Below are 19,495 nucleotides of genomic sequence, written 5' to 3' on the forward strand. Positions count from 1 at the left end.
AATGCAGGCGTTTTTCTGAGTGCTCTTACAGTTGCCTTGACAAAGGGGCTGCCTGGTTAAATGAGGAGGGAGGGGCGTGTGGATGACCCACGCGCTCCGGGAGAGGCTGGCTTGGGTCTCTGGTCCTGAGGACAGCTCCTGTTTATTTGGGGGTAGCATCCTCTACGAGCTCCCGAGTGGATTAATTATACTGTTTTAAAAAACATGGGTATCATTTTCTGCAGTCAAGGCTGTGTCTAGTGTGTGGCTGGAATCGCAGAAGCACTTAATATTTTGTTAAAATATAGCACACTTCTTTCTGCTCATAAAACACAAGGGGTGAGGAAAGGCTCTTTCCAGGCTGTGCAAACACCACCGTTTCCGCTCCACCTTATAGTGGTGCCTAGTGGTGCAGCGTGGCGATGCCTCCCTGGCTTTTGTGCGTTTTCCAGGAGTGAGTGACGAGATGCTGACAGGTAAAAACCGCCCGAGGACCCAGGGTATAAGCCCAAGGCAGCTCAGCCCCCAGCAGCCATGCTAATCACAAGTGAGGCTACCCAGCTTAATACCAGGTTGAAGGACTGAAGTTTTGGGGTTCTGGAACTTCAGATAGGCAGGTCTGGACGGCTATGGCTGAGTCCTTCCTGTTAACCTCTACAGTCCCAGAATCCAACGCGGGGCCATGTAGAGGAGGTTATGAGCATCCCAGGCTGGCTCGGGCTGCAGGTGAGCCTGAGGACATGTGGAGTGGCTCTCAGAAGTGAGGGATGGGGGTACTGGGATAGGCAGAGCGAGCAGACACCTAGAACCCCGAAGTTTGGTGGGGACCATGCTGGAGTGCATCCCTACACCGGGATGGGGTTGTAGTGGCCTCTTGGGGCCTTTCTCAGGCCTTTTCTGCCTGCTGCCTGCTGCAGCCTGCCTTTCCCTCAGCCGTTGCCATGGAAACACCAGCCTCAGGTGCTGCTGAGGGCCAGCTAGGCAGCTGAGGATTTTTAGGACAGGCCTGAGCAAGCAAGAGGCCCTCAACTGTTCCCAACAGAAGGCTGAAGTCAGGGCAGGAGTTGTCAGCTCAGAGAAAGACAGGAGGGGAAATGGCTATGATAGGGCTTTCTCAGAGACAGGCACAAACGTTCTCTCCAGGGGCACGTGGTGATCCCTTCAGCCTAGTTTTGCTTGTAAGGGTCCTCGAAGCAGCAGAATTCTATTATCATATGCTGTCCCTGGTTCTGCTGAAGTTTCTCTGGGACTCGTCTGCCTGCCTACCTAGGACTCAGGTCTCGGTTCACGGTCATCAGCCAGGCTCCCGACTGGTCATGTAGACATGAGATTCCTGTAGGGAACTGGCTGGGGGCATCCCTAGGCTCTGGGCTGAACTCTGGTAAGCACATGAATCGGGGATCTCTCACCCTTACTTGTGGGCTGCTGGACTCCCAAAGACACCACTCCATCTCTGGTCCCCACCCAGGACATCCCTGTGTGCACGAGGCTGTTTTCTGCCCTTGTCACCTCCCAGAGACTCACAGGGATTGGGGGAGAAGAGCCTCTAGTTGGCTGATGGTCAGCTAGCTCCTTTTCCACATCTCCATTCTCGCAAGCTCTTGAAGAACATGAAGTGGCTAATGAAGAGGCACTAGGAATATGGAAGACGAGCGGGTCCCACATTCCCTGGGGTCCAGAAGCAGTGGACAAACACTATTTCTTGGGTGACTGATCTCTCTGGTAGACTCAAACTCAAGCATCATTCTCTAGGCACTGTGTGAAAAGCTTCCAGGGCGGGCAACATCTGTTCTCCCACCCTACTCTACAGCAAGGTCCTAACACAAGAGCAGGCATGGGCGCGGGCGTACACTTCACAATACCTTGGATTTACATAGCACCTTTTTCTTCCAAAGGGCCTTTGCCTCTGTCCCCTCATCCACAATCGCACTGAGTCGAAGCCCTCAGCAGCACAAATTCCTCAATGCCTTTGGCAGAGCAGGGAGACTGAGGCAGAGGCCTAGAAGTATTTTCATGCAGATTAGTGGTGTCCCAGGCTCCCGATTGGGACCTCCCTGGGCAGGGGTGGCCTTGGCCCTGGGAGGGTGCGGGTATATAGCCCTTCACTGGTCATTCACTTTGTACTTCAGGATGTAGGAGTAGAAGTTGTGGTTAGCGTTCTCTAGCACCATGACGTAGACTTCTTGGCAGCCAGTGGTGCTGCAGCTGCCCTCCCAGTATCCCTCGGGGTTAAGGGTCAGGGGCCACGTGTCCTGCCCTTTCACCAGCGCTTTGGCGATACCATGCAGCTTTAGTTTGAAGGGTACGGTGCGGTTGGCGGGAAGGACGCCAGAGAGGGGCTCCAATAGCTCATTGCCCTGCCCCCAGTTGCCGAAGCTCTCGGGGAACATAGGCCAGTTCACCTTGGTGTTGGCGCAGCACAGAAGGTAGTTGAAGACAAAGACGAAGTTGCCTTGTTCTTGCCTCTTCTTCACAAAGATTTTGAGGGCGAACTTGCCCGCGTGGGGAAGCTGGACTTTCAGCTCTGTCCTCTTCTCTCGCTTCAGCTGGAAGATGTAGCGCAGTTGCGTCTCCTCGGTGACGGGGCCGTCATCTCCATGGAGGGAGGCCAGGACGCTGATGCCTTCCTCCACGCCAAAGCTGACGGAACAGCGACCATCACTGGTGTGGATGATGGGGTCGGGGTGGGAGGGCTTCGTGATGCCCATCTGCTCCGAGAACCAACTGGGGCCCACGGGCTGGTGAAGCTCCGCGGGCAGCCGGCCAGAAAGGTCCACGAAGTTGCACTTGAGCGTGTACTCCAGTATTGAGCTGTAGATTTCAGAGTTGCCTTTGGCGAAGATCTGTAGCTTGTGGGTGCCCATGGTTGGAGGGTACACCTCCAGCTTCATCCCGTTCTTCTTTAGGCTCAGGAGCCCGTGTTCCTGCTTGCCGTTGAGCATGAACATGAACAGGGTTGGGGCACAGCTCTCGATGGTGACCGTGGCTTTCCCATTCACTGTGGGGAGGAAGTCTGTGTCAGGTGACCTGGGCCCAGAGGGTGCTGGCGAACGCTTGACAACTAGATCTGGGGGGAGGGGGTTGGAGGGCGAGGGGGATGTGACCTACAGAGTGTGTCCCTGTCTGTGGTGTAAATGCTTCTAACAGGCTCAGTTTTACCAACGTGATGCCGCTGAATGCGGCATTCCTCTGCTTCGTTTAGGTGAATAGTTTTGAAAAAGCTGATAACTGGGGGGAAGGGACCCATGAAAAACCCTGCCCCAGCCATTTGGTTTACATTAGATGAAGCCTGTCCGGATATTTTACCCTATTCCTGAGCAGGGAAGGGGCTAGATCAATGGGCAGAAAGAGTACCATCTCCTCTAACTCTCTCCCCCCTTTTAAGATTTATTTTTCTGTGCCTGTTTGTATGTCTGTGTGAATGTGGCGTGTGTGGCTGTCTGTGGAGGCCAGAAGAGGGCGCTGGATCCTTGGAGCTGGAGTTTCAAGAGCCTGACTGTGAGCTGGATAAAGGTGCTGGGGACAGCACTCAGGTCCTCTGGAAGAGCAGCACCAAGCTCTCTTAAACACTGAGCTGTCTCTCTAGCCCCTGCAATTCTTAAGCCTTACTTCCATATTGTGCTCCCCCCCCACCCCCGTGATTCTTTACCGCGTCAACAGCCGTCACATGATCGCGTCACTTTACTCCGGGGATTTGTGCCCAGGAGTGTTAACGGGGTATTTCCCTGTTCTCCCCTCCTCACGCTTGCTTCTCACATAGGAGTGCCACAGCTGTGTGTTTCTGGACTAGGCTTTCACAAGTTAGTGCCCCCATCCCCTCCCACTGGCAGCTCCGCCTCGACCTGCACTTTTGTATTTCTTTGTCTTGGTCAATATTTTTCTTCTGACTTTCGCAGCTCATGAGGTCTTTTTCTATCTGGGCTTCCCTGGCTCCTCAGGACAGTGCCTGCTCCGAGAGCCTGGCCTTCGGCTGGAAGTTGGCAACCCCATCCCTTACCCCAGCAACTTCTCCAGCCCTCCATGGAGGGAAGCTGGCAAAAGAGGAGGCTGTCTGATTCATACTCACTATGAATCCTCCTCTCTGTACTCGGCAAGGACTCACCCTGAAGACTTGTCTGCGAAGAACCTGCGCCAGCCCTCAGTTGAGCTGGACATGGAGGAGGGCTCTTTCAGAGAACCCACCATGTTCAGAATGAATGCTGGGAACACTTTTCCATGCTCTGCCTTTGCCTGGGCCTGGGTTCTTTGGGAAGAGCTTGGTGCCTCCTAGAGAAGCCTTGGTAGAAGTGTGCTGAGCATCTTAGAGGAGGTGAAGTGCCAGGGACCCCAAAGGCTCTGGAGAAGCCGTGCCTGGAACCTCTCTATTCTCCTGGCTTCTTCCTTCCCTCCTGCACCCACTGACCCTCCCCCGTCTTGAGGTCTCTTCCTTCCCTTCCTTTTTGCTCTCCAACTTCGCTTTCTTGCCTCTCTCCCGTCTCTATTCTTAAGGCAGCTCACAACCACCAAGAAATATTCTTTCAATATGTAGCATGAATATGGAATTGAGTTTTAGATTAGTATAAATTAAGAAATCTGGTGTTTACATTTTTATGTCTCCCAAAAAGGCAAACTCAGCCCAGCGATGTGACGACTGCGCTGTCGGGGTCTGCTCGAGTTTCTTACTGTTTAATGTCTCACAACAGAGACGTAGACCTCTCGCAGCCTCAGGTGCAGGAAATGAGATCCAAAGTGAGCAGCCAGCGGCTGTTGCTTCAGCCTCCAGAGCTGCCACGTGTCTGTTACTTGCCAGAGACCACAGGAGTCCTGTATTCAGGTCAAGAAACTCATGGGGAAGTTGAAGGGCCAAGAAGTACCAGCTCCCTGCTGCCCCCTGGCTGCACCCTTTGCCCCATCCTCCTTACTCTGTCTGAGTGTTGGGCGGGGTCAGCGCCATTATCCCTCAGGCCACTGTAGTCGGTTGCCTCTAGGAGCTCAGGCCTCTCTGTCTCTGTCTGGGATGCAAGGAGGCCCCCTGGTGGCAGAGCTGATGCTGAAAAGTGGGTGGGGCTTAGATGGAAAGGAGGAAGTGAGCTGAGCAGCCTTCCTGAGTTCCCTTGTGTGTCTAGAGCAGGGCCAGGCTCTGGATCCTCAGGGAGTCATGGGAAACACGAGAGCCCATTGAGACCCATGACTGCGATTCTGGGATCAGGTCTTGGCCTTCACTGACCTTCAGAGTATTCAAACATCCCCCTGCCATGGTCCCCACCGTGTGCCAGGGGATGCCAAGAGTCAGTTCAGGCGAGCCACAGGAGACAGCTAAGCTTGGTGGTCGCTTTCCTTGGGTTACTCTAGTGGGAGGACTTCGGTCACTATCGCTTCTGCCTGTGCACCTGCCGCTCCTTACCTGTCCGGATCATGGGCGTCTCTGGGTGGGCACTAAGCATACCCTTGTTGTAGAATTCACTCTTGTGGTACATGTTGTTCTCAAATTGCCTCAGGGACTGAGGTGGCTTCAGCAGTTGCCAGTTTTTGTTGTCTGGGAAATGGTCCTCAATGAACAGGGCGGGGTGGGTGAGGAAGTAGAATTCGTTGTAGCTGGAGTGGAGGAAGACCTGGTTAGGAGCCATGAGTAGGGGTCAGCCTGACCACCTCCACCCGTGTCTGGACATCTCACAGGAGACCCTTGGGACACCTTTATTTAGTTGACCCAACCACTGGAGGGGGATTACTGACACTAGAATGGAATGGGTACTGCCTGTGGTCTGAATGTGGGACACTGGAGACTCTTCTTCAGTGGGTGTGGGCAGTGAAGGCATAGGGAGGTGGGGAGGCAAGGTGCCAGCCCTCTAGTTCCACCATTGAACCCTTCTTGTCTCTGGGCCTGGGGAGCTGTGCAGTAGGGGAATGAGAAGGAAAGAGAGATTCAACTTGAGCTTGGGGATGCTCTGCTTTGCCTAAGGGGTCACTGTTGAGGGTAACAGAGGTATGTAGGGTAGGTGTGGGCGAGCCAGGGAGAGTGCACATCAGAGAGAACAGCCAGTTTCCCAAACAAAGGTGACCAAAGCGGCCGAGGGATTACAACCCACAAGAACATCATGCTTGGCTCTAGGTTAAGTTCAAGGTTGGCCAGGCCTTGAAGAATGATCATGGTCCAGCCTGTATCATGAGGGCCCAGGCTGACTGTGCTCCATCTAAGCTCTCCTCTCTGCCAACCACATCTTTCTTCCTCCTTCCTCTTCCTAGAACAGGAAGTGGGGAGAAGACGAGCATCTGAACACTTAACTGCTGGCAGTGAGGTTCTTTAGCCCCGCTCCTCTTCACATACCACCTGGAGCCAACCCAATGGGATTCTGGGTTTAGGTGAAAGGAGCCATGGGGAGTCTGAGGAGAGACCTAGCTGTGGATGGGTGAGGTGACAAGAAACTCCACTTCTTCATAAGTGATCCAGGGCCAGATTTGGGGGAAGGTGGCTGTAGCCATACAAGGCTGCTTAGCCCATCTTCCCCTTCCCCTTGTGTCCCCCCTTCAACCTGTGCCCCCTCCCACACCACACAGAGACCAGGCGCTTGGCCAAGCTGAGCCTCTTACTTACAGAAAGGTAAATTTGGAGGTGGTAGTGTCTACCAGGCCACTGCCCCAGGTACTGTCCAGCAGGTGCCAACGGCCCTCAAGGTACACAGCATTCCAGGCGTGGTCGAACTCTCCAGAGAAGCTTTGTCCAGTCTGGTAGCCAAAGCCCTTGGAGTAGCCAGGCACGGTGACACACTGCACACCAGCGATCCTGGGGTGGGGACATGGGTCTGAGAAGGGGCTTGAGTGCTGGGGGTGGGGACGGGAAACCAGAGTGCTGGCCAGGTCCTGTCTGCATAGACTGGCTGCAACCCTGCTGCTTGCTATTCCCCTGAGATGCTTCAGCTCACTTCTGAAGTGTCTCCCCAGGGCCTGCTTGACATGATCTGATGCACAGCTTCTCAGGAGGAAAAATGAGGACAATGGTGAGGGCGGTCTCAAGAACACAGGGAGCAGGGAAACTGCAATGTTCTCGGAAGAAAACCAACATGAAAGAGCTGTACACAGAGGCTGGGAAAGTCAAGACACCTCCGGCGGGTGCTGGTGGTGGGGGTATGACGTAGCTGAGACCCAGCTCCTGCCTATGCTCTCCCTAGCATATCTGCACGGGAATGGGAGAGGCAAGCAAACTGGTGTATCCAGAACTGACCTAGGGAGAAAGGATTGGCTGCCAGAATACCTGGCCATCAGTTTTAGTTTTCATGAGTAGGGAACAGAAGGCACCATGCTGCATTGATGTCTTTTACTGACTGACTGCCTGGACCACTGTGTTGGCTAGATTTATGTCAACTTGACACAAACTAGAGTCATCAGAGGAGGGAGCCTTGACTGAGGAAATGCCTCCATAAGATTGGGCTGCAGACAAGCCTGTAGGGCATTTTATTAATTAGTGATTGATGGGGGGGGGGAGTGATTGTGGGAACTGGACTGGTGGTCCTGGGTTCTATCAGAAAGCAGGCTAAGCAAGTCACGGAGAGCAAGCCAGTAAGCAGCACCGCTCCATGGCCTCTGCATCAGCATCAGCCTCCAGATTCCTGCCCTGTGTGAGTTCCTATCCTGACTTCCTTGGATGATGAACTGTGATGTGGAAGTGTGAGATGAATAAACCCTTTCCTCCCCAAGTTGCTCAGGTCATGGTGTTTCATCACAGCAATAGTGACCTGACCAAGACAGTCTCTCTCTGTTCTGTGACAGTGGAAACACTGGCTGACCCTGGCTTTGGGGGTCTTTTTTTAAACGATGTATTCCTCTTGCAAAGCAGGCACCACTTTTGGGGAATTTGGACTATGGGAGATGGGTGCCAGTCATTTTTGGAAACATAAAACCAGGTCTGGGCTGTGGCCAGCACTCCATGACTGAACCAGCAAGGCCCCTGAAGGCCCTGCCTTCCCAATACCCATTGATCCTCCTCTTCATCAGCTCCTCCCCCAACGTGGCTATGGAAGAATAGGCAGTGACAGTCTAGCCCACTTGAAGCTGCTGGCCCCAATGCTGCCAGCGCCCCGGCGTTGGCTCTGTCAATCAGGAAAACTTGCACTGCCCCACTTTTTTTGCGTTCCTAAAACACCAGCATGATAAGCACACGAGCCTATGGAGCGCTGGATGTCCAAAGTGGCTCTGCAGTGGGGCCCCTTTGCCCCAGCAACTGCCCTACCCTCCACACAGTGCTGACCCTGAGACTCTCTCTGATGCCTGCTTCAGGTAGCAGGGCCCGCTCAGCGGGGCAGCCTCTGGATGCATCAGGTCCCAATCCTCCAATCACTGTAAACATCAGGGCCTTAAAGGAAAGGCACAAGGTGATCACACATTCACTGTGCGGATAGGGAGAGGCTTCCCCATGGAGATGAACATTAAGCAGAGTGCCACATGTCATTTGTTGAGCCACTGGGCAAATGTGGCATCAGAAGGTGAAGAGACCCTCATGGCTCCCACTGCTTCCCATGCGGATGAACACGCATTCCACCACACCAGCCTTAGCCTTCCTTTACCGGCAGAGCCACGCCGAGACCACTCACACTGAGATTCCTCGTAGGGGATGACATTTGGTGGAGCCTGTCCTTTAGCCCACAGTGTCAGAGAGGGTTCAGGCCCCCACTTCCCAGGTCATCTTGTGAGATTATAGCAGCTGGGCCCTGTAGAAAATACTTCAGGGGCACTTGGGGACAACCTGTTGACAGACACCAAGAGCAGCTAGACCCGGATGGCAGGATTTTCTGCTGGTGATGGTCCAAAATGAGTCCTAGAGCAGAAGGTTCCCGGGGCGGGAAGCCTCCGCAGACAGACTCTCTGGGTGAAATGTGTGTATGTGGGGAGAGTGAGGACAGGGCGTGGGAGAGATCCTTGATCTCTTTGTAACCGAATTATGGGTGGTTTTATTTCTTTAAATTCCTCTGCATCTTAATTTTTTCCCCTTGGGGTAGTGGGGGGTGCTGTAGCTTAGGAAGAGAATGAATGCCTTGCATGCATGAGGCCCAAGATTCAATCTCCAATACTGTATGAAAAGCAGGGGAGGGGAGCTTACCAACATTTTAAAATAATGATTATGTTACTTTTAGAATTGGGAAAAATCTATACACACAACTTAAGTTATATCCTTCAGTGAATTATTTCCCACAGATGCTCAGAACATTGTGTATATGAATTTCAGTCTGCTGCGGAGGGCAAAGGGAAGCCTATTGTGTTTGAAATGGCTCCTTTCATAGTGAGGGCAAGTGGTGAGCGGAACTGCTGGGCTTGGTTGGGCGGTGCTGGCTCTCAGAGTGCCGGGGTCAAGGAAGGAAGGAAGGAAGGGAGGAAGGGAGGGAGGGAGGGAGGGAGGGAGGAAGGAAGGAAAGAAGGGAAGGAGGAAGGAAGGGAGGGAGGGAGGGAGGGAGGGAGGGAGGAAGGGAGGGAAGGAGGAAGGAAGGGAGGGAGGGAGGAAGGGAGGGAGGGAGGGAGGGAGGGAGGAAGGAAGGAAGGAAGGAAGGAGGACCATTTAGCATCCATGCCATCTCTGGGTGCTGGAGCAAACGGCACGCATGTAAGCAGGCTGGACCTCCTCCTGGGAGAAGCCTGTTTTAAACAGTGTGCTGTGGGGTGTCCTTCCACCAGAAGAAGAAGGGGAAGGGAGATCTGAAGAAGCGAGGTGGAGTAGCAAGAACGGCCTTGCCTAGCCCAGGAGGAAGAAAGGACAGCAGTGGCACAAACCTGTATTGCTCCAAGCTGGCATGGGCGGCCAGAGGGTTTAGCCAGGAAATCAGGACTCCATTCCTACCTGGAACAGTCACCTGCAGTGACTTTGCTAGGCTCATTACGGGCAAAAGGGATGGTTGGCATGAAGTGATCTCCAGGGGGCGATTCTCCTCTGACAGGCAGAGGAGAGGGAGGAAGGGCTGTGGGGAAGGCCTGTGGCAGAACTAAGATGAAAAATGAACTGAGCTGTAAGTTTATGCATTGCTGGAGTATGGCATGGGGATATTTTATTATCTGGCAGCCATGTGCAAGATGAATTGGACAGAAGTCACAATGTAGAGTGTTGTCAATAATCCATAGCCTTTATAGGAAGTAAAATAACTCATATGTGTAAAACAACGATTGTAGAACTAGTAGCTTTGCGTCCAGCCTCTCTGGTCACTGGTCAGAGCATGATCTGTGACCCATTCGTGTCATTGAAAGACCACCGACTGTATAAATGGTGTGCCAAGCACAGGAGTGGGTACTGGGGCACAGCACAACACAACACACCACAGACCCAATAAGAGATTGTTCCAAGATGAGGCTCAGTGGCTGCCTTGGAAGTGCTCATGTTTGTAAAGCAAGGGGTTCAGGGAACTGTCACTGAGAAACCCAGACTGAAAGAGAAGTGCTGAGCACTCTGGAATAGGAGCTGGTAGAGCTGTTGAAGAAGCCATGGAGGCTGAGAAATGTTTCCACCCTTGAATAGCTTGACTAGCCAGCACCAAACGTGGCTCAACAGCCCATCTCAGGCTGTAGAACCTTTTCCTTTAGACAGTTCCAACAGTACCATTACCAGTGTGTCAGCAAAACCAACTTGCATGCAAGACCCATGAGCAAGCCTCCTGAGACACCCAGAACATCAGGAGAAAAACTGTAGCTCAGCCCCAATCAGGGCCAGGGCCCAGGGAGCCAATCAATTCAGGGAGATTTCAGAAGCCCAGTTGGTCATCCACTGGGGCCTGCTGCATACGCACGGAGCAGAGATGCAGGCAAACGGAAGGCAACATTACCTCGTGACCCTGCCTGGCTCCTCTAACTGCCTTAGCTTCCACGAAGGCATTTCCTTGTCACTTTCCAAAGATTTGAGCATGCCAGCTTGCTGGGGTGTGTCCCTGAGTACTGACTGAAGAGGTGATGGGTCAATATCATGATGGTCGTTTGATACAGACATGGTCCAGGCCCTGCCACAGGCACTGTGTGATGCAGCTATAGCCTGTGAGTGGCCAGACCCTACTGGCAGTGTGGGGGAAGGGCTGGGCAGGCAGAGACCATCTGCACACAGCAGCTTCTGACCACAGTGAATGAAACTTGCTTTTCTTCCCTTGTTCTGTTGAGAAAGTGTACTTTCTATACTGCAGAAGCAATGGCGTGTCTCACAACGTGTATCCCTGATTTCTTACAAACTTAGGCATGTCTCTATCCTTGCTACACATCTGTCCATTTCATGATCACAGAGGTTTCCTGTCTAGCCGCGGTTCAGAGAAAGAGGGTCCCTGACTTGGGGACATACAGCAAGCAAAAGGCCAAAGTAAAACTGGAGCATAGCAATCCTGAAGCCAGTCTGAGAGCTTTTGGATTGCACCAGGACTTTTGCGGACCAGGATTCCATTTTAATTTGTAAGGCTTTCAGTGATACATGGCAAAATTAAAAGATGATTTGCTACAGTAACAGAATTCAAGTTCTCATCCTCCGTCATTGTATCTACAAGGAAGGGGAGTTCTTGATGTCCTTTTCAGAGGTCTTATGTGACAAAGTCAGAGCTGGCAATAATTAAATCATTCAAGCCAGGCCTGGGCATGCAGGCTTTTAGCCTAGCTATTCGGGAGACTGAGGCAGGAAACCTGCCCGAGTGACAGAGTGAGTTGAGGGCCAGCCTGGGTAACTCAGAGAGATGCAGTCTCTAAATAAAAACTGGAGATACAGTTCAGGGATAGAGTTCTCAGCTAGTTAGCATGCCCAAGACTCTGGGGCCAGGCTCCGACACCGATGAAAAAGAATAAAAAAAAAAATCCGCATTTCTGAGAGGTTTGGACGACCACGGCGGTCATTTTGGCCAACAGCAGCCGTCTAAGCAGGCATGCCGCTGTCCTTGCTCTCTGCGACACTAGAAGATGGATGGATGGAGATGCAGCTGACATATGATTGGTGACAACCAGTCTGCTCAGTGTCAAAGCCTCAGACCGGTAATAAACTCCTGGTTATCTCAAATCTCTGGAAAATCTGCCAGCTGGTGGTGCTCGGGCTGTGATTGCGGGGAGAGAATTTACTGCAGGCTGACTCGGTGGCAGGAGCCTAGGGAATTAACCTTGGCCCCTGCAAGGAGATTAGGCAGAATCAATTAAGGCTGTGGGCAATGGAGGCTAAAGAGAGACTTAATGTCCAATGATAAAAAGTCAGAAGGAAACTGGACCAACATTTGCACAGGCGAGGAACGGGACTAACAAAACACGTCACACTGGAAACGCAGGAAAGACGAGGGGGAAATGGATAACGCCTGGAAATATCTAAGTCCTTACCAAAGCACTTTATTAAATCAGTCTTTAATGAGGCCTTGCAAGGAGGCAGAGGATTGGGCAGGAAAGTGCGCCGGCCTCTGAGTACAACCGTCTCTAAGAGGCCACCCTGACAGCCCAGCAGCCTAAATCAGCTGGTGTGGATTGCGTGTCTGCAGTTATTAAGGAATCCGCTAATAAATTTGCCAAACGTCTGGCGGTTATTTCAGGGGTGAAGGGACTTAGGGAAGCCATGCATGAATGGATTACTGATCTTTAAAGCAACACTGAAGGGAACTCACAGAACTGGGAGCTATTATTCAGCGTCCCCACAGTGCAAGGGATTTTGGGCATGGTCACTGCTCGGTTGAGTCTATAAACTGATGTAAAATGTTGGGGTGTATTTTAATGATCAGCTGCAGGGCAGGATGTGGCCATTGTTAAGCATCTGAACCAGGTCAGAGAGCTGACAGTTTCAATCAAGACAAGTGTCAGTTTTCTGAATCTATGTGGGTGGGCTGGCGGATTCTGTAGGAAAGTTTGCAAAAGTGTTCCTATATTTATGAAAGACGGGAAAAGTTAAAAAAAAAAAAGTAGTTCCAAAGTCAGCTGGGGTGGGGGGACATCTCCAAATGGCACTTTCTCTCTTCCCAACAGTCCTCCTGTTGCCATGAAAGCAGCAGTCCGTGATACACAGGCGAGGATGAGGACTGGAAACCCGGAAGTGGTTAGTTAGGGATTGGAGCCAGGAGGCTTAGGTGAGATACAGAAGTGCTCATGAAGACACTCAGCAGCAGGATGCTCAGTGGCTATGGGCAGGGATCCTGTGCTGGAAGGAACCCACAACAGACCATCAAGGGTGGGGGCGGGGCTCATGAGGCTCCACCCTTTTCTGGGAACTACTGGTAGTTAATGATTACTGGGGAAGGGAGAGTCATTTTTCTCAATAGTAAACTGCCCTTGTTTAACTAATAACCCCCACTCATGCAGACAATCCTAATTAAACACAGTGGCCCCCAAAGATATGAAAGCAGGAGGGGGGTCCTGTTGGGAAGAAGGGGTTCAGTTTGAGGGGGGAGAAGAGGATAAGAGAGGACCACGGGAGATCCGATCAAAGTGCATCATATATGTATGAAATTGTGAAAAAAAAATGGATAAATTGAGCACAAAACCCCAAATGATTTCAAATCTACAAATTCCTATGAAAACAACCATATTCTGAAACATGCCAGGCAGGCACTGAAAACGTATTGGTGGTGTTCTGTCATTTAAAAGAAAACACACAAGTCTGCCAGGCATATCCTGCCACTTCTCATCGCTCTGTAAATGCCTACTGAAGGCCTACTGTGTGGACCATTCGATGTCCAGAGAAAGGCAGAAAGGGAGGGAGGAAGACAGAGGAAGAAAGGAGGACAGAGAATAACTCTGTTGAGAACCAGGAAGGACAAGGATGTCTCTGTGGCCATTGCCGTGTGGGGAATTCAGGGCCACTTAGTTTTCTTTTCCTTGTTTTGTACAGTTTTGCAGATTATGTATAGTGAGCGATTTTTCTCTAATTCAAAAAAAGTTATTAATGGGCTGACAAGATGGCTCGGTGGGCAAAAGCGCTTGCCACCAAGCCCGATGACCTGAGTTCAATACCCCATGTTACAAAGAGAGAACTCACTCCTGGAAGTTGACCTCTAACCTTCACATGGATGCTATGGCATGTATGTGCATTCCTACCCTGAGATAGAGATATAAACATATTAGAGTTGTTATCAGAACAGTTGTTGTATGCCTATAATCCCAGCACTTAGGCCAGCCTGGGCCACACGGAGAGTTCAAAGCCAGCCTGAGCTAGACTCTGCCTCAAGCATCATGGGAAAGATGTAGCTTGCTGGTGGATTATTTGCTTTCCCTGGGGAAGGCTGTGGGTTGGATTCTTCAGTATCACCCAAAATAAGAAGCTCTGAGACAGGAGCCTAATAGAACACAGACGAGTTTGTATACACAGGCACTCGCTCACTTTCTGGGGAGGGGACTTTCTGGTGACCCCCAGGACTTCCTGCTTGTTTCCGAGGAGAACCCAGGAGACTTCAGAAAGGGAGCATAGGGAGGTATAGGGATCAGTATGGCTCCTCCAGCTTTGAGGCTGTCTAGAGTTACTGGAAAGTCACGTGGCCTGTTCTCTCAGATGCTCAGCCCATAGCTCCTAGAACGGGGCCCAAAGACACCGCTGAGAACCACCACCTGGATTCCAGGCTTTCCTACCAATGGGTCTCTCCAGGTAGACTTCCGTAGACTCGTCTAGAAGTCCCTCCCCCTCCCCTTCCCCAAAGGACAGCCTTTCACAGGCCCCTTGGCATCGGTAGCCACTGTCCTCTGTCTTCCAGGCCTGCCATTCTTTTAACCTTCAGCTGCAGAGAGAAGGGAGAAGGCAGAAAAGGGGCCTTTTATAACCAAATTATCTTTGCGCATTCATCTGCCATTATGTTAATGCATGGCGAAGCCTGGCAGATGGTCCAAAGTCAATTACGCTGGTGTTAAAAAGGGAGAAATTGACCTTTTCAGGACTCACTTGGATTCCCAAGAAGAGTTTGCAAACTTAAGCTCGGGGCCTGGCATGGGGGCAGAGGCACAGAGGGCTTTAGGAGAAAGAGAAGGACACAGTCAGCGACAGCCCTGGGACTCCAGCCTATCACAGGCTGCCTTTCATACCTGCACATTCTTTCAAAGAGGCCAGCATAGCCATCACAGTTGGTCTTCTGGGTCCTCAGGATGTCAGTGGGTTTGAAGGCTTGGCGGTCCTTCTCTTGGGCGGCCTCAACATCGTACTCTGGAGGACAGAGGAGGGGGATGTGAGCACGCAGGGCTCCCAGAGGACCGAGGCCGGCTCCGAGAGGAGGGGAAAGCCACAGAGTCTGCAAGCAGCATGGCCTCCATCTCCAGCTGTGCTCAGGAGGAAACTGGCATGAATAGAAAAAGAACTCCAACCTAGCCAGATATGGGACATGCCACCTTTTGCGTGGCAAAAGGGAGGTAGAGGCTGAAGCAGAAAGGGCCAGCTGGCCCTCGTGGTGAATACCTTTAATCCCAACACTCAGAAGGCAGAGGTGGGCAGAACTCTGTGAGTTCAAGGCTAGCCTGGTCTAGAGAATTCCAGGCTAGTCAGGGATGCATGGTATATGGAGAAGGCAGCCTCCCTCAGGTTCAGACCTTGGGGAGGTAAGTGCATTTTCTAAGCTATACCTGGAGGACAAAAGAGCTTCAGGGAGGTAGGGTGGAACACTGCCTGTTCTTCATGTCAAGGGACTAAGGGTCCACTCCACTACTTGGTGGGTCAACATGTCCCCATTTGCAGGCGTCAGCAATATAGTCCCCTCTGTGGCTTGTAGGGACCTGGTGAGATTCCCAAGTTTGTCCTATGGGGAGCTGTAGGCAGCTGCTTAGGCCTAGGTCCCTGAGATGGCTCTGAAAACCCTGGGAGCAGGTGGAAGCCAGCGGCCAAGGACAAGGATGGGACAGCAGGAGGCAGGAGGTGAGCACCCTCCCTTTCTGGGATTGTTTTACGACCTTCTGGTGTTGTTACTGTGTTCAAACCACTGTGCTCTCCTCAGCCTGTGGCCACTCTTCTTGGAGATGGCCTGTCCCAGGTTCTCATCTCTGTAGAGCAGGCTCACTAGGAATCCAGGCAGCTTCGGGGTGAAGGCCCAGGTCTGGAGGATTTTTTTTTTTACCTTCTTTGGTTACTTTGGGCACTAGGGAACCCTTCTCCCTGACCTAACTCACTCCTCCTCACACTGAGGAGGCAACAAAAGCAGGAGTCTGAGGGAAATGGGCATTCAGGGCTCCCAGTGCTGCCCCCTGGTGGTATACCTATGTGGTGGCAGATCCAGATCCAGATGGCTCGGACCTTTTCCAGATCGCTGTGGGCTTCCTGGAGCAAGTCACTCACCAGTTCATCCAGGCCACTCTTGACCGTTACCTGTGAGCAGAAAGAGCAGCCTGCATTGGCACCCGGGGATATGGGAGTCTAACACTGCCTCCTATAGCCTTCCATTCTTCCTCCAGGCAGGAAGCTGGAGTGGGGCCCAGGAGGACAGAGGCTATCTGGGGATAAGCATAGAGGTGGGGGAGTTGGACAGGGCATGTGCTCTGGCCAGATGAATCTCAGGCCCTAGAGCCTCCTCAGCTTTTCTCTTTCCATCTGGGGCAGTCATGTGGGCATCTGTGTAGCTTTAGCAGCCTGTGGTCGTGGTTAATATTTACTAAAGCATATCTATGCTTGGCTAGTTTTATATCAACTTGACACAAGCTAGAGTCATTTGGGAAGAGGAAACCTCGCTTGAGAAAATGTCCCCACCAGATTATCCTATGGGCAAGCTTATGGTGCATTTTCTTAACTGATGATTGATATGGGAGGACCCAACTTTCTGTGGTCAATGCCACCTCTGTGCTGGTGGTCCTGGGTGCTATAAGAGAGCAAGTTGAGTGAGCCAGGGGGAGCAAGCCAGTAAGCCCTCTGCATCAGTTCCTGCTTTTAGGCTTCTTGCTTTGAGCTCCTGCTCCGATGTTCTGGGATGATGGACTACAGGTTTTAAGATGAAACAAACCATTGTCACCTTAAGGTGTATTTGGTCATGGTGTATTATCGTAGCAGTGGAAAAGCAACTAAGACACCACCTATGTATTTAAAACAATCCTTGGGCCTTCTGTTCCTCACTCATCCTGTTGTGGTTGAAATGTGAAGTGTCCTCTATAGGCTCACGTATCTAAATGCTTGGTCTCCAGATGGTGATATCATTTCAGAAGGTTATGGGACATTTAGGAGGCATAGTCTTGCTGGAGGGGCCTTGAGGTTTTACAGTCAGCTCCATTTCCTGTCTGTTCTCTTCCTGCCTGGGGATGCAATGTGTCCAGTCCCCCCCATGCTCGCACTGCCAATCCCCTCCCTGCCACAATGGACTGTAGCTCCTCGAACCGCAAGCCCAAGCGAACCTTCCTCTGCTAACTTGCCTCTTGTCATTATGTGACCACAGCCATAAGAAAGTGACGAATGTGTGCCGTGAAAGGTCAGTCCTAAACCATCTGTCTGGTTTATTCAGGATATGTTCAAGAGGGGCCTGGAGGTGGGTTTGTCATCCTGACTTAGGGAATTCTAAGTCACCTTTGGGGGCCCTTAATGAGGGGGCCAGTTCTCCTACCTGTGAAGCAGAGGCATCAAGCTTCTCAAAGTGCCGCAGATCCAGGGGCATAGATTTCAAGCTGGACCTGTCCCAGGGGTAGGCTGGAAACACAGGAAAACCAGGTCATCAGGGGATTCACGGAGGAAGGCTGTGAGCCCAAGCCTTATGATCACTCGCAGGGTATGCGGCTGTTTAACTTTCCTTACGCTGAAACACTCATTCCAAGAGCTGCTCCTCCTTAGCAGGGTTCCTTTGGACAAAGTAGTTTGGGAACTGTGACAATCCCTGTCTTGAAGATCCACAGGAACTTGAGACTACTTTGAAGATCCTGAAGATTCAATGCTAAAGACCTAGGCTAATACAACTGTGCCCAGACAATTATTGATGCGCTCTCTCTCTCTCTCTTTCTCTCTCTCTCTCTGATATTTAGCTTGTTTTTGTTTTTTAAACTTTCTGTTAGACATATTCAACAGTGTTGTTGGACCCTGGCATTGTCAATCAGGAAGAGTCCCAGGACCATGAACTTGGTCTTGGTGTAAGGTAGCTCAACACATGTTGGGTATAAAGAAAGCCAGGCAAGGCTGGCCACCTGGGTCCCATAGGAGGCTCCCTGTGGGGGATCAAACTTTGAATCAGGCCACAGAAGTAGCAAGGAAGAGAGAAACTGGACATTGATGTTGGTTTGTGGCCAGCAGCTACCTAGGCTTTCCCATTGGACACAGTGGGAGAGCCCCGTCAGTGCTGGGAGGCAGATGTGGGACTCAGGAGCTGACATCATTGGGCTCATGATTACCCATGGAGTTGGAGCTGGAATATCTCTATGAACACAGATAACCATGAGCCCAGCTACTGTGGTACTGCAGCCACCTCCATCAGAAGGGCGACAACTGGCCAACTCCTGCCGAGTGCCCCACTTCTCAGAGTTCTCATCAGAATAGTTCCCATCACTGCCCAGCAACAACATCAGAGTGACAAGTGGGTACCAAGTGGACTTTCACATCACACTTAGTTTAGCTCTTCCTTGCTCCTGTGTAGGGTTAGCCTTTCTAAAATGGGGTTTAAAATTCTATTGTATTAGCTCCTCCTTTCCTGGCTCCATTTTTTACAATATTTGATATTTTAGATTCAAAATACCCATGTTGATTCATGCCTCATTAAATCTGCCTCCTGAGCAGATTATGTAAGATTCAAATAGAAAAACAGGGTTTTGGAGGACGACGTTCAAAACACCAGTAGCATTAATTAACTTATTCCCATTTTAAAGCAAAATAGGCAGGTGTACATGGTGCCATAGACAGTATCTGGCCTACCAGTGGTGGAAACTGAGGCCTAGGAAGGCAGATTAGAGGGAAAAGCAGGATTCCAATCCAGACCACATATTACCTCATACTACCCCATTCAGTGTTTTTTTTTCTCTGCCTTAACCTGCTGCTCATGGATATTTGACAATCCATTATATTTACTTATGTGCATTTTTTGTGACAGTGGGGATTGAACCCAGAACCTTGAGCATTGGAGGTAAGCTTTCTACCACAGCTACATTCCAAGTCCTCCATCTAAGGCTAATGTATTTTTTCTTCTTCTTTTTCCTTTTCCTTCCTTCCTCCCTCCCTCCCTTCCTTCCTTCTTTGTTTCTTTTCTGAGACAGGCTCTCTAGTTCAGGCTTGTTTTCTCTACCTAGCAGAGGATGACCTTGAACTTCTGGTCCTCCGAGTGACATACAGGAGTATGTCAGCATGCCCGGTTGATCTGGTTCTGACGCCTGAATTCTGAGTTTCACCCATGCTAGGTGGGCACTCTACCATCTGAGCTGCATTTGCAGCTCCAAATTATCATCACTCTGAGTTCTGCTGTTAGTGTCTCCTGCGGAGGACTTCTGTGTCATAGGAAGGGACTGGTTTTCAGCACTGGGATATCTGACATTATAGCTTTTCTTTCTACACTTGGGTCCATGACAGACATTACTAGTCAATCATGACACTCTTTCTCCCAAATCCACAGATCCTTTCAGACTCTTGATGTCTCAGTAAGCTGGTACCAATTGGCTGGAGACTGGACCATGAGGCCAACTCACAGCTTTTTCAAGAGGC

At 51.2% G+C, this 19,495-nt stretch overlaps 1 protein-coding gene across 1 annotated transcript in view; it reads right to left on the reverse strand.

The window, feature by feature from the left end:
• Positions 1–1,067: 1,067 nt before the first annotated feature.
• Ky (kyphoscoliosis peptidase) overlaps positions 1,068–19,495 on the reverse strand; it is a 35,737-nt gene continuing 17,309 nt past the window's right edge. Inside the window, exons 6-11 of the mRNA XM_041677308.1 lie at positions 17,424–17,506; positions 16,096–16,204; positions 14,938–15,055; positions 6,551–6,739; positions 5,363–5,553; positions 1,068–2,977 (exon numbers count right to left, since the gene is read on the reverse strand). Of these exons, the coding sequence (XP_041533242.1) occupies positions 2,082–2,977; positions 5,363–5,553; positions 6,551–6,739; positions 14,938–15,055; positions 16,096–16,204; positions 17,424–17,506 (1,586 nt within the window). The 3' untranslated portion in view covers positions 1,068–2,081. The remainder of the gene's footprint in view (positions 2,978–5,362; positions 5,554–6,550; positions 6,740–14,937; positions 15,056–16,095; positions 16,205–17,423; positions 17,507–19,495) is intronic.

Source organism: Microtus oregoni, unplaced genomic scaffold, assembly GCF_018167655.1.
Source record: "Microtus oregoni isolate MIOR12 unplaced genomic scaffold, Mior012 000028F_ref0000031, whole genome shotgun sequence".
NCBI classification, from domain to species: Eukaryota; Metazoa; Chordata; class Mammalia; order Rodentia; family Cricetidae; genus Microtus; species Microtus oregoni.